The 15,545-nt window shown below is 40.5% G+C and overlaps 1 protein-coding gene, 1 long non-coding RNA gene and 1 pseudogene across 3 annotated transcripts in view; all 3 read left to right on the top strand.

Moving 5' to 3' along the window:
• LOC147538752 (uncharacterized) overlaps positions 1-15,545 on the top strand; it is a 78,884-nt gene that overhangs the window by 35,404 nt on the left and 27,935 nt on the right. The gene's annotated exons all lie outside the window — the stretch shown is intronic.
• Positions 1,358-8,804, top strand: LOC147538755 (short-chain dehydrogenase reductase 3b pseudogene; annotated as a pseudogene). Its single transcript, XR_015225125.1, has 3 exons — positions 1,358-1,445; positions 2,497-3,188; positions 8,556-8,804. The product of XR_015225125.1 is annotated as a short-chain dehydrogenase reductase 3b pseudogene (transcript).
• Positions 10,022-11,138, top strand: LOC147538754 (L-ascorbate oxidase homolog). The gene is made up of 3 exons (XM_086638989.1): positions 10,022-10,118; positions 10,214-10,559; positions 10,648-11,138. Exons 2-3 carry the CDS (start codon positions 10,288-10,290, stop codon positions 11,015-11,017), a joined length of 642 nt encoding a protein of 213 aa, XP_086495115.1. The 5' UTR covers positions 10,022-10,118; positions 10,214-10,287; the 3' UTR covers positions 11,018-11,138.

Raw genomic sequence — 15,545 nt, 5'->3', positions numbered from 1 at the left:
TAGCCACGACCGCGACCCCCAGAACGGTAGCCACCGCTTCTGTTATCTTTATTTTGATTGTCACCACGATCATGTTCCTCTGAATTTTTATTGTGGTAGTTGCCACGACCACGACCCTTTTGGTTACGTTCTCGTGTTTCAGTAGAGACGGATGTGGAATATGTTTCAGAAAAGTTAGTGTATCTAGTTGGACGGACTTCTGTAATTTTCATAATTACTTCTCTATTTTGTTCTGTAACCAGAAGACATGAAATTAAATCCGAATGACATTTAAAATTCATGTTTCTATATTGTTCTTGCAAATTCCAATTGGAAGCATGAAAAGTTGAAAATGTTTTCTCTAACATTTGTTCTTCACTAACAGGAAAATCACAATGTGCCAATTTTTTCGTTATTTTAAACAGAACAAAACTATATTCAGAAACAGCTTTATAATCCTGTAGTGTAAGGTGGAGCCAGTCATTAAGGGCCTTAGAAAGGATAATTCTTTTTTAATGATCAAAACGTTTCTTTAAACCAATCCATAGTAATAAAGGGTCTCTCGTATTTAAATATTCCGATTTTAAGTCTTCACATAGATGGTGTTGGATAAAATTCAGTGCAGCCGCACGATTCTGAGAAGTTTCATTATTACCCTCTACTATGGTTTTCTTTAGATTTCTTTCCTCTAAATGAGATTCAACTTCAAGAGCCCAAACTAATTGATTTTTAATTTCCCTCTCTCTGATATGTCTCCGGAACGCTACAAGTTTTATTTGTTTTACTAGAAAAGACTGATTTGGTTAAAGACTTACTTTAAATCTATAATAGTTTGAAGACTGACTTTAAATTTTAACTTCGATTCTTCTAACTTAAGTTCACTTTTTTCTCCTGTTTGATTTGGGTAATCGAGTTCGGCCACACCGACCAACCGAACTCAGTCGAATCAAACCGAACCGGGCCGAAAGAAGTCGGTTAACGATTTGGTCGACTCGACTTCGACCGATGATTTAGCCAAACCACCGTTCATTGGATCGGCCTTCGGCTTGACCCTAAATGATCGACAACCTACCGCTGCTCACCCCTACTCGAAGAAATAACTTTACATCTTAATATCTTACTAAAGATATGAGGGAAGTTCTAATTAGGCGCCCCAAATATCGTGCATTTGTTAATAAAAGTGGACCTTATAAAGGCGCCTATACCAGAAATTGGGGGCTCCAATAAAACTACCAAGATCTTAATATAGCAATACTTCCCATTTACGTATAAGAGATCTTATTGATTTCAATGCCTCTACGGGAATAGTTGAAAAAATTAATGCCTTGGGAACAGAAACCCCCTCTTATTATATCACAAATTGTCCTGTGAGAGAAGAGACATCCTTCTCTTCTTCTTCTTCTTCTTTCATCAAGGCCATCCGGTTCACAAGGGGGATTGATCTCCTGAGTCATGTCCAAACTCAGGTAATTAACAATCTCTCTCTCTCTCTCTCTCTCTCTCTCTCTCTCTCTCTCTCTCTCTCTCTCTCTCTCTCTCTCTCTCATTCATTTCCATCAGTCAAGAACTCAAACTCATGTACACAATCTTCCCCAAAGCCTAAACTAACCAGATCTCAAACACATAATGATGTATGTATCCACTACTGAAAGAGTAGGTCTGTAAGTACAAACCTAGCCAGTTCAATACATGTATAAACAGAGATGGCCGAACAACCATCTTTGGGTCCGGTATCTTAATGGGGTTTGTTTAAGATTCATAACTCAAGGTAGTTAGTGCAATTCTCACTACATAAATTTTTTTTTCCTGAATTTTACTTGATTTAACAAGGCTTTTTTTAATCAATTTGATCCATTTCATAATCTGGGTTTGACTAATTATATTAGGATTATTTTACAATATCTGGGACAGATAAATGCCAAATTCTGATTATTAATTGTTATTTTTTTAAGCAAAAGGATCATGGGCTAATAACTACCTTGAGTTATGAATCTTAAACAAACCCCATTAAGTGACCGGACCCAAAGATGTTGTTGGGCCATGTTGGTTTATACATGTATTGAACTGGCTAGGTTTTTCCCTCCCTCTACCCTCCTCCGATGTGGCAACGTATCACTGGAATATATTTCTCACCGTTCTCTCTCCAATTGCTCCAAATTCAAGTGATATGTTGCCACATCGGCGGAGGGCTAGAGGAGGTACCAAAATGGAGGGATGAATAGAATTTCTCATTAAAGTTACCAAGACTCGAGTTGTCTCAGGTGGTAACCCTAGATGACAATTGCATTGAAGGCGTACCCCTATAATCCCATTCATATTTTCATTTAGATAGATGGGTATAGAATATTACAATCTCTTTTCTTAAAATATTTACTTGACTATGACAAGTTTAGATGCATATATTTGAAACCTTGAACATGCTAATATCAAACTAAAACCATGTATTCTTGATCAAGTACTAACATTGTTTTCTCTATATAACTCTCCCACTCTCTTGTACTTGTAACTACGTAATAGGTTGGAAGGCAAGGTTGCCATTGTCACAGGGGCAGCCGGTGGAATAGGTGAAGCAGCGGCGAGGTTATTCGTAGAGAACGGTGCGTTGGTTGTGATCGCAGACGTCTAAGATGAATTGGGTAATGAAGTAGTGGCCTCCATTGGTGTAGACAAAGCTTGCTACATTCATTGCGACGTTAGGGATGAAAAACAAGTAGAAGAGATGGTTGCATATGCCCTAGACAAGTATGGTACTCTTGACATTGTATATAGCAACGCTGGGATTTTAGGACCCATGCTTAGTGTTTTTGAGATGGACTTAGATGCATTAGACAACGTAATGGCTATCAATGTTTGTGGTGGTGCCGCTGTCATAAAGCACGCAGCCCGTGCTATGGTTGCACGAAAAATCCGTGGGTCAATCATATGCACATCGAGTGCATCAGCTAGTCGAGGTGGGTTAGCCCTAGTTGTTTACACTGCTTCTAAGCACGCAATTTTAGGTGTGGTCCGTTCGGCTTCTCGCGAGCTAGGGATGTATGGGATCAGAGTAAACTGTGTTTCTCCTTTTGGAATTGCAACTCCATTGACTTGTTCCGTCCCAGGGTTGAAATGGTTAAGATTGGACCCGGGGCTTGTTGAAGCTCAGGTGTCAGCTCGAGTGAACCTGAAAGAGATAGTTATGAAGGCTAAGGATATAGCAGAGGCAGCCTGTTAGAACTAAAAGTCGCGGAAGCTATCGAACCTATCTTAGAAATTGATCCGATTATGAAGATTAATCGAAAAGCTAAGTCAAAATCAAATATGCGAACAGAAATTAACGAGGTTCGGCCTAAAGCCTACGTCCTCGGGCGAACAAGAAATCTTTATTGAAGGATAGATGAAGACGACTCACACAACCCGCAAGTTCGTCCCAAGATGGTACCGTATAGAAAATTAACCTTCTATACTAAATCTTCGACGACCGAGAAATTTAACACCGCTCAAAAACTATGAAAAATTTCTCTCACTCTTGCTCTCTCTCTCTAGCTCTCTAAAGAAGAGTTGTTGATGTTGTTGTGGTGTGTTGTTTACAAACACTCAAGACCCCTTTTATAATTAATATAAGCCGGTGGCATCCCTCCTAAATTGAACCAAAATTTAGAAATTGAATCCAAACCGCCTATTGCTTAAACCGCCTATTGCCATGTTTGAAACCGCCTATGAGTTTTGGAAACTGCCAACTAAACCCAACTAAACTGCCTCTCACAATTCTCCACCTCGTACACAATTTGATATACTTCAAATTTTGGACGAACACCAGGATACTCCTTGTAAGATATATTTACCTGTAGCTTCATCCGACTGCACCATATGACCATGGTTGCCTACGTACCCTTTTACAGGATCAAGCCTACCGTAGTTCTACCAACCCTTCACATAAAGTTTATCTTGTCGCCATTACGCCCTTTCGGACAACTTAACACGAGCCGATTTGTAGCAATTCCAGACAATGCTGAAACTTGCTACACGTCACCACTTTAGTCAACATGTCCGCGGGATTCTCATCTGTGTGTACCTTCATAAGAGAAACATCACCTTCCTCTATGACATCTCGTACAAAGTGATACTTGACATCGATATGCTTAGTACGAGCATGATGAACCTGATTCTTCGCCAAGTGGATCGCACTTTGACTATCACACCATACATCCACGCACTCCTGCTTAATCCCTAGATCATCCAGAAGACCCCACAACCACAATGCTTCCTTTACACCCTCGGCCATAGCCATATACTCGGCCTCCGTAGTAGATAACGCAACTGTAGATTGTAACATCGATCGCCAACTAACTGGAGCACCATGTACCCTAAATACATAACCAGTAGTAGATCGTCTTCTATCTAGATCGCCAGCATAATCTGAGTCAACATAACCGCTTACCTGACATGTGTCTCCACCAAAGCACAAACCCGTATCAACGGTACCCTTCAAGTACCTCAAGACCCACTTCACAACTTCCCAATGTGTCTTCCCCGGGTTTGCCATAAACCTGCTAACCACACTGACCGCCTGTGAAATATCTGGACGAGTACACACCATAGCGTACATCAAACTGCCAACTGCACTAGCATACGGTACACGATCCATATGATCCTTCTCCACCGTAGTAGTGGGAGATTGTTTTCCCGAGAGCCTGAAGTGTGGTGCCAAAGGTGTTGACACCGCCTTCGCATTCTGCATCCCGAACCGAGAAACTATTCGTTCGATGTAACCTTTCTGATTCAAGTACAGTTTCTTACTTGACCGCTCTCTCTTAATCTCCATTCCCTGTATCTTCTTTGCAGCGCCCATGTCTTTCATCTCAAACTCTTGACTGAGTTGAGATTTCAACTTATTTATCTCCACCATGCTTCGAGAAGCAATAAGCATGTCATCCACATACAAAAGGAGATAAATAAAGTCACCTTCGCGAAGCTTCTTGATGTATACACAACAATCATAGTCACTTCTGCGAAAACCATGCTTTAGCATGAAAAAATCAAATCGTTTGTACCATTGGCGAGGGGATTGTTTCAATCCGTAAAGAGATTTCCTCAAACGACATACTTGATTTTCTTTGCCCTCAACCTTGTATCCCTCAGGTTGAGCCATATAAATTTCTTCTTCCAAATCACCGTGCAAGAAGGCGGTTTTAACATCGAGTTGTTCCAGCTCAAGATCACTATGAGCAACAATACTCAATAGCACCCGAATAGAAGTATGTTTCACGACTGGTGAGAAAATCTCATTGTAGTCGACCCCTTCTTTCTGTGCATAACCCTTGGCCACTAGTCTTGCCTTATACCTTGTACCCTTGATTTCGGAAGAATCCTCTTTCTTCTTGTACACCCATTTACAACCAATAACAGACTTACCTTCGGGCAATGGGACAACCTCCCATGTCTGGTTCTTGTGAAGAGACTTCATCTCTTCTTGCATAGCAACCAACCAACTCTCTCTTTCCGCCGCGGTGATAGCTTGTTTGAAGGTGACCGGCTCGTCGTCTTCCACCGAGAGTGCATATTCAACCACATTTGCCTGCCCGTAATGCCTAAGAGGTTTGTCTGACCCTAACCTCTGTACCGGCTTATATAACCGTTTCGGCCTAGTGTGTACCGAAACATCCTGCTGTTGTTGTTGTAAAACTTGTGTACCTTCCCCTTGAACCTCCTCATGATCGGGTTCATCAATTTCCTCATCCTGAGTATTATCCTGATGCTCCACCTGATCATGATTCCTAGAAACCCGTTGGTCTTCGGCTTCTACTTCCACTACTTGAGCTTTAGTAGACCCAACATCACCACAACTAGGCACCGTAGCTTTCGCCATAGCTACAATAGATGACTCATCAAACACCACATCTCTGCTGATTACAAACTTCTTGTCTTCCGTACACCATAGCCGATAACCCTTGACTCCTGTAGCATATCCTAAGAAAATTGCCTTCTTTGCTCTATTGTCAAGTTTGTTACCTTTAACATGGTAATAGGCCGTACAACCGAAAACCTTAAGTCTCCCGTAATCTGCATGTTCACCTGACCACACCTCGTAAGGTATGCCGCCATCTAAAGAAGAATGTGGAGATCTGTTCACAATATAACAAGCTGTAGCAACAGATTCTGCCCACCATTCTACGCCTAATCCCGAATTGGAGCGCATACATCTAGCCTTCTCAAGTAGTGTACGGTTCAATCTCTCTGCGACTCCATTCTGCTGAGGTGTGTTTACTACTGTCCAGTGCCTCACAATGCCTTCCTGATTACAAAACTCCTTGAATGCCCCATCCGTGTACTCGGTCCCATTATCCGACCTTAACGTCTTCAGCTTTCGACCAGTTTTGTTCTCAACCATTGCTTTCCACACCAGGAATGTGTTGAATACCTCATTCTTATGCTTCACAAAATAAAGCCAGACAAATCTCGAATGATCATCAACGAATGTAACAAAATACCTGGAACCACCCTTGGAAGGTAACTTTGCCGGTCCCCAGACATCGGTGTGTACGTAGTCTAACACCTCTTTGCTCCTGTGCTTGCTTGTAGAGAATGTCACCCTGTGTGCCTTCCCGAACACACAATGCTCACAAAACTCCATGCAAGGCTTCTTCATGTCCTTCAACAAGCCTTTCCCGCACATTAAACATAAACCCTTTTCTGACATATGCCCAAGGCGCATATGCCAAAGCCTCGTACTAGCCGTTGGATCCCTTCCACTGATTGCTATTGCTACATCTCCCGTAATTGTTGTCCCCAAAAGTTTGTATAAATTACCGTAACGAGTACCTCTCATTACCACCAAAGAACCCTTAACGACTTTTATGGAGCCATTCTCTATAATTATCTTACAGCCGTTCCGCTCCAACACACCAAGGGAAATTAGATTTTTCCGCAAATCGGGTATGTGTCTTACGTCTGTCAATGTTCTCACCACTCCATCGTGCATCTTGATCCGTATTGTTCCGAGTCCCACAGTTTTACATATACTATCATCACCCAGTATAACTGTACCACCATCTATACTCCTATAGGTAGTAAACCACTCCCTATTTGGGCACATATGGTGTGACGCCCCTAAATCAAGCATCCACTTATCGAAGATCTTCTCAGACACCTCTGTCACCGAGAAACATTCGTCCGCCTCTTCTGACACATATCCAGCCTCTTGCATATCTTGTTTCTCCTTGTAGCCTTCGTTCTTTTGCTTCAACTTTCTCTTTGGACAAGCCGCTTTAAAGTGGCCAAGCTCACCACAACTAAAACACGTTTTCTTGAAAGAGCCTCTAGATTTGGATCTAGATTTCCCGCCCTTTCCCTTTCCCCTTTCATTACTCCTCCCCCTCGTTACAAACAACCCTTGTGCTTGTTCCTTGTCTACTCCACCCGACGCCATACTGCTAGTAGCAACCTTTCGAAGGTCATCCGCTAATAGCGAATTTCTCGTCTCTTCCATGCTTAGACTATCACCAACAAGCATCAAAGTTTGAACAAGGTTCTCATAGGATTTAGGCAATGAAAGTAACAATATGAGGGCTTGGTCCTCATCCTCAACCTTAACATCAATATCCTTCAAATCTGAGATAATCCTGTCAAACCTATTCACATATTCCTGAATAGAAGAACCCTCTTCCATTCTACATGTGAATAATTTGGATTTTAAGTAGACCCGATTCGTTAAAGTTTTTGTCATGAAACTGCTTTCTAGCTTTAACCACACACTCGCCGCCGTTGCTTCTCCGTCTACTAGGAACGCCACGTCCCTCTCAAGACACAACATAATGGTTGCCCGTGCTTCGAGATCTAACTCCTCCCAATCCTCATCTGACATATCTCCTGGTTTCTTTCCCGTCAACGTCTTATGTAATTTCTGCGAGATTAACAGATTCTTCATCTGCAACCGCCAATAAGAAAAATCGTTTTTCCCATTGAACTTCTCTATCTCATATTTCCCTGATTTGACCGTACCACTTCTCGATCCCATCTTCTCTTCGTTCAATCTCAACAAGGCTCTGGTACCAATTGTTATAACTAAAAATCGCGGAAGCTATCGAACCTATCTTAGAAATTGATCCGATTATGAAGATTAATCGAAAAGCTAAGTCAAAATCAAATATGCGAACAAAAATTAACGAGGTTCGGCCTAAAGCCTACGTCCTCGGGCGAACAAGAAATCTTTATTGAAGGATAGATGAAGACGACTCACACAACCCGCAAGTTCGTCCCAAGATGGTACCGTATAGAAAATTAACCTTCTATACTAAATCTTCGACGACCGAGAAATTTAACACCGCTCAAAAACTATGAAAAATTTCTCTCACTCTTGCTCTCTCTCTCTAGCTCTCTAAAGAAGAGTTGTTGATGTTGTTGTGGTGTGTTGTTTACAAACACTCAAGACCCCTTTTATAATTAATATAAGCCGGTGGCATCCCTCCTAAATTGAACCAAAATTTAGAAATTGAATCCAAACCGCCTATTGCTTAAACCGCCTATTGCCATGTTTGAAACCGCCTATGAGTTTTGGAAACTGCCAACTAAACCCAACTAAACTGCCTCTCACACAGCCCTATTTCTTGCATCTAACGAGTCAAGTTGCATCACTGGACAAAATATTGTGGTTGATGGAGGACTCTTGGACTCCGAAAATTTGTTTCCTCTCAACTACAGCAAAATGATCATACCGACGTTGAAATGGTCAGTCGGTAAAGTCAAATTGGCATGTTCTTCAATTTTAAGGACTTGTGTTCCAAACTATATCTATATGTGTTTGATGAAGATATTAGAACATAAAAGAGATCTTTGAGTAATCAGAGATATTTGCTCCTAAAAATCAAAGATATTTGCTCCTAAAAATCAAAGATATTTGCTCCTAAAGAGACCATCACTTGTTTAATTAGTCTTATGTGGTGTTTTTCTTTTCTTATTCCGACTTGTCTAGATGTGAATCATTTGAATCAATCGGTTGAAAATCGACCAACATCAACCATTCGGCGGAATCAGAAAAAAAGACACAGCCTGAAATCTGACTTAGTTCTTTGAAGTTTCAATTTAGACGTTGAGTCAGATTTGGGCTCTCACTTTTATAGGACAATAAAGCAACCAACTACCTTAGTTCTTTGAAGTTTCAGAGTTTTTTAACTGAGCTGAATAGATCCTTTAGTTTGTTTCCTTCTACAACTCTAGCCCAAATCCCCTCTTATTTCAACTCCTATGGGCTGTCATTGGAAAGATCCAAATTATGTTTTTATAAATTTGTAGCCACCACAGTCACCTTCACGGCCACCGTTGTAGCCAACTCGAATACGTTTTTAGGACTAAAATTAGATGATGGACCTCATATTCCAATATTTCTTCTCATTAGAATTTCTTCTCACACTGGGATAAGTGATTCTTAAAAACTGGAATTATATGTAGTTGATAGAAATAAATTGTGTACGCTTGTAAGGAACATGTCAGACTGTAAGCCTTCCTCGGGCGAACAAGAAATCTTTATTGAAGGATAGATGAAGACGACTCACACAACCCGCAAGTTCGTCCCAAGATGGTACCGTATAGAAAATTAACGTTCTATACTAAATCTTCGACGACCGAGAAATTAAACACTGCTCAAAACTATAAACAAAATTTCTCTCTCACTTGCTCACACTCTAGCTCTCTTTAAAGAAGAGTTGTTGTTGAGCTGTTGTGTTGATGTTATTTAGTGGTGGCACTCAAACCCCTATTTATAAATTATTATAAGCCGACTTTGTAATCCAATTTAGAAACTGAAATCCAATTGAAACCGCCTCCGGCTAGTCACAAACCGCCTATGCTTAAACCGCCTATGACCACAATTCCAAAACCGCCATAGCCATCAAAACTCAAACCGCCATAAGCCACAAATTCAAACCTACTCTTACACAGTTGGTACTAAGAGGACTAAAAATTCATAATGGAGGCATACTAGATCCATAACCCTTAAAAAACATAATGTTTTAGCAATTTTGAACAGTTTGAAATGACGAAACTACCCTCAATTATTTAAAGGTTGAGATCAATCCTTGATTGTGGTAGAAAGCTTACTTTTCCAGATGGAGTGCTCATCAATGGTCAGGGTTCCAACAGTGTGTCTTACACAGTAGAACAAGGTAATAACGTATAACTTTTATGGCATTGTATATTATAGTAGAAATATTGTTTAGTATAATAACAAAAATGAAAATGTGATCAAATTATGTAACAGGGAAAACGTATAGGCTCCGGATTTCAAATGTGGGTCGTGAAAACTCACTCAACTTTCGTATTCAAGGCCACAAAATGAAACTGGTTGAAGTCGAAGGGACTCACACTCTCCAAACAACTTATTCGTCTCTGGACGTCCACGTTGGCCAGTCTTATTCTGTGTTAGTGACTGCAGATCAACCTGCTCAAGACTATTACATTGTTGTTTCAACGCGAGTCACTTCTGTTATCCTCACCACCACCGGCATCTTACGATACAGCAACTCTTCAGGGCCCGTTTCTGGCCCACCACCAGGTGGTCCTACAATCCAAATCAACTGGTCTCTCAACCAGGCTCGATCCATAAGGTACTATAGAAATAGCTTGGCCCATGGAAGGCCCATTGCTCCCAAATGGAAGTGTTATTCTAATATTTACTCCTTCCTCTATTCGTAGGACTAACCTTACTGCAAGTGGACCACGACCGAACCCACAAGGCTCATACCACTACGGCCTTGTCAACACCACTAGAACCATCAGGCTTTCTAGTTCAGCAGCTATAATAGATCAAAAGCAGAGATATGGATTTAACAACGTCTCATTTGTCCCAGCCGATACTCCTCTTAAACTCGCTGATTTCTTCAAGATTGGAGGCGTCTTTCGTGTTGGAAGTATACCTACTGCCCCTGATGGTGGAAGCTCGCACCTTGACACGTCCGTCATGGGTGCTGAGTTTAGAGAATTTGTAGAAGTTGTGTTTGAGAACCATGAGAACATAGTCCAAAGTTGGCATATGGATGGTTATTCCTTCTTCGTTGTCGGGTAAGTAAGACTATGGTGATGTTTTTCAGTGTCTGAACCCGACTAGTCTGTTTTTTTATATTGTTCAGCGCGTGCCTCGAACCCTTGGACTTGTCTAAATCCGAATACTGACTCTTGTTTCAATTAGAGACATAATTGTCATATCTGGTAATTTCAGACAAGGGAATATTTGTTCAAACTTAGTTTGAATCTTCTTTTAATGGGCTCAAGTCAGAGGCAGCCACTACGATGATTCAAATGTACGAGTCAGACAAAAAACATACCTTCCGAATTCTACATCTACGTAGTCAATTCAGATCTTAGAAAAAAACTCACCATAATGTAGCTTTCTGCATAATATTCATATTTATATGAACTAATAATGCTTATTGCATCATGGATGGAGGACTGTTAGAATATAGCACCGACCGAGCATGCAAAGCATACACGACATGCACGACCGAACGACCAAGAGCACCGACCGAGAAAAAACTTACCCTAGTCAGTTTTGCTATTATGTAAAGTTGTTAATTATTGTAATATTCATGAATAGGGAAGTTTCCCAAGTTTCCCAATATTCATGAATAGGGAAGTTTCCCGTTATTCCTAAATTACTTTAATATGTAAATCCCTTGTAAACCTATAAATACTTGTGTAAATCAATGAATAAAACACACAGAGAAATCTTCTCACATATCTCTATCTCTTTCTTGTCTTCTCTCTCTGTGTTCAAACTATTATTATTCAAGAGGTATTTCCCTCTTCACATGGTATAAGAGCCAATTCAGTTTTTTTTAATAATCAATTTCTTCTATCATGACTACTACTGATGTCGATTCTGGAGACTATACTCCTCATTCTCCACCTAATCCGGTGTTTGATGTTCATCACTCTGACTCACCAACTACTATTCTCATCACTCCATTATTAACCGGAGATAACTATGCCTCTTGGTCAAGAGCCATGAAGATGGCTCTTCGGGCAAAAGATAAATTCGGGTTTGTAGATGGTTCTATTCCCAAACCCACTTCTCCAAATCAATTACACTCATGGGGAAGGTGTAATGATCTTGTTAGTAGCTGGATTATCAATTTCATTGCTCCGGATATTTGGTCTTCCGTTTTACACGATTAAAGTGCCGCCGATATTTAGCGTAATCTTTATGAAAGGTTTTTTCAAACCAATGCCCCCAAAATTTATCAATTGAAACGGACAATTTCATCCTACAAACAAGAAGGACATGATGTCTCCTCCTATTTTACTCAACTCAAAACTCTACAAGATGAGTTACAATTGATGCACCCGAAAAGGTTGCACACCCAAGCGGAGGTATCAAGTAGTAATCCGGCAAAGCCGGGATCGATCCAAGGATAGGAAGGTAGCTTGGATGTCGAAGGGTCTTATCCCCCGGTCTAGGTATCAAATGCTAACTTAGACTAAATAGGAAAGGAAACAAAGATAAATGGGGGTTTTAGATTGAATAAGTAATAAGAGAAGAAACGAGTAAAACTAAACTAAACGATCAATCTAAACGGGCGAGAGAAATTCGAGAGAAGAGTCGAAGGAACAAGAGTGGAGACGGGTACGAATCGATTCGGGCAAAAGTTGAGTGAGACGGATACTTCGATCCACAAGATCGATAATGACAAATACTAAATATCTATTCGCATGAAAATGTAATTAACTTCACCCACATTGACAATCCTAAGCATCATGTGTCTAACTAAGCATAACCGATCAAACGTCACTAAGGATCGACTATCAAACTTATACACACTATCTAAGGAATTGAAAATGAACAAGTATGACACTAATAAGTATAATACGTCAAACTAAGTATAATCGATCAAAGGTTAGTAAGTGTCGATTATCAAACTAAGTACGCATTATCAAACTTTGTGTCAATAGACAATTAAGACCAAGGCTTCTAGTTCATAAAACTATAAGAAGTCAATTAAACTCAAATGTAAACAAATAGTAAGTCAATCATCATACTCAAATCATGCTTCAAGAGTATCCGAATACGAAAGTATATGTATCGAAGTCTGGGAATCCATAATGATAAATCTACAACTATGTATGGTCCGATTTAATGTATCGATGTACAATCAATATTCGACTCCTAAAGTAGATGTCTCTAAGTACTACTTATATCCGGAGATCATACTTAGTCAAACAAACGTCTAAATCGGTTAATCCCGAGTCATCGAATGCTTCGTTTCGTCTATTAACTATGCGAAGTGTTTGACAAGACACATGACAATATGATCAAAACGATAATCGAATCAAATGAACATCAATTCATAATCAAAACATCAAGTCATATTAAACATAATCACAAATTCATCACATTTCATCCCATATAATCGACACACTTGATTTAGCTAAAAATGGTTAATGAAAAATAAATGGAAAGAGAATGATGAGAAATCCCCCTTTTTCCGATGTGGCTCGAGGCTAGGTTCGTCGAGAAAAGTGAGTCTCTAAGTGTAGTCGATCTCCCCGTAGCAAAATTCTGGATTTCCCTTTAATAGTGCAATTTGGGTGTCCCCGAGCAAAAATCAGATCTCCCCATAGAGACCACCATCATCTTCTCCATTTAGAACACTAACTCCATTAAAGCTTCACCAAGCTTTCTCCCTCCAGAGATTTTCCACCAAAATCAAATCAAACCACATGGGAAGCAAGCCAAGATGATGGGGAATAAAAGCCCTAAGGTTTCGGATCGAGAAAGTTGCCGGAACACCATGAAAAATCCGACGAAAGAAAGCTAGGGTTTCGGCCAAAAATCAAGAAATCCGACCACGGCAAGCTGTTCCGAGCTGCAGCCGCACATCCCATGAAAGGTCCGAACTGTCCGAGCAACTCCCGTGTACAGCAGTGAAGGTCCCGTGTACAGCTGCTCCTGTCCGTGCAAGCCCGTGCCTTGCAGCTGCATCCTCGATGAAATCCCGAGCAGCACACGTTCCGAGCTGTTGTTGTGCGGATCGGAGCTTGCTGCCGGCGCTGCTGCTGTTCCATGCGTCCGAGCTGGTGTGGGTAGTCCCGAGTTCTCTTGTACCGCGACTTTGTGTGGTGCCGGCCAAGTTGGCCGTCACCCTCCTTATCTCCTTCACTCTCTTGCTATCAAACCCTTCTCTAGCTCAAACTTTTGTTGTTTTTGGTGAAGAACACCAAACCCTAGCCACACCTCTATCTTGCTTCTTAGTGAAGAAGATGATGAATAGTAACCCTTTACTACTAAAATCCTAGGTCAAGACTTTGACTCAAACTTGACTTTGAACCATAAAGAGGGTGCCCATATATTTTCAACTCTTTTCTTCTTCTTTGGTTTATGTGGGCTTTGGGCTTGGTTTTGGGCTTGATTTAGAAATCAAGAGGTGCCTCCATCTTGTCTCTACATTAAAACCAAGGGAAGTGCCTTCAAGAAAAGACCTTGGCTTCTTTCTTTCATAACTTCCCCGTCCGAACTCCGAATCAACTTCCGTTTTCACCGTCGGACTCGTCATTGACTTCACTTGTTGTTTGACTTCTGATTTTGACCAAAATGACCAAAATACCCCTGGTGCTCTTTTCTTCTATTTTGCCGCATAAGATGAAAATGTGATAATTCGCTCTCTTTGTTCCGGATTACACGCCAAACCACAAATAAATTACCTAGCAATAAAAACACATAAATAATTAGAAATAAAACTCGAAAAGAACTAACTCATCAAAGTTAAGTGATCTAAATGTGGCATTTTCACGCCACATCAACATCCCCAAACTTAGAATTTGCTAGTCCTCGAGCAAACAACAAAACAAGACAATAAAGTAAACCTAACTCACTTTCGGAGGCATCCCGGTTGTATTTAGCGTATGCAACAAGCCTTTAAACCCTTAGGTTACCCCTAAAGGACGAGTTTTGTCTCGTGAGGGTTTCCAATGAATACACCCACAATGTTCAAGATTCCAAGAGATAAAAAAGTTGAACTATCGATGCAAATAAGGTAACGATCAACAAGTGAGAGACTTAAGTGTGTCAAACACATGAATCAAACCAATAAACACAAAAGCATGCTAAGAGTCTCCTCACTAATAGTTTCATACTTAAGTGCAAGTGTCCCATCATCATGAGCATCATCCAAGTCTAAAGTAACAAAACTTTGTTTCCTATCATAGCACATTTCGCCTCGACTTTGGCCTCACGGACATACGCTCTTAAACATGAAATCACTCATAATGGAATCTAATGGTTCACTCTCATGTGTGAGCATGAAATAAAGTAAACTCAACACATACAAAAATTAAATGAGGATATCAAGTTCTAAAACGAAATGATCTCTTAGGAATGGAAATAACCACTAACGGAATGGGGAAGCTCACTCACCCTTCTCACCCACTCTACCCTCTAATAATGTCTCCTAAAGGTAAACGGATACAAGTGATGGAATGGAAGATGATGAAATCCCGAGAATGTCGACGCCTTCAATGGTAAAAGAACACTCAAACAACCTTTAACTTGACTTTTTGCTTTGAATACTTTATTTATTCCATATACTTACATACACTCA

This window comes from Eschscholzia californica, unplaced genomic scaffold (assembly GCF_041429995.1).
Source record: "Eschscholzia californica isolate CP2 unplaced genomic scaffold, dmEscCali1.0.p SCAF_5, whole genome shotgun sequence".
Classification (NCBI taxonomy): Eukaryota; Viridiplantae; Streptophyta; class Magnoliopsida; order Ranunculales; family Papaveraceae; genus Eschscholzia; species Eschscholzia californica.
This window is presented reverse-complemented; position numbering and strand designations above follow the sequence as displayed.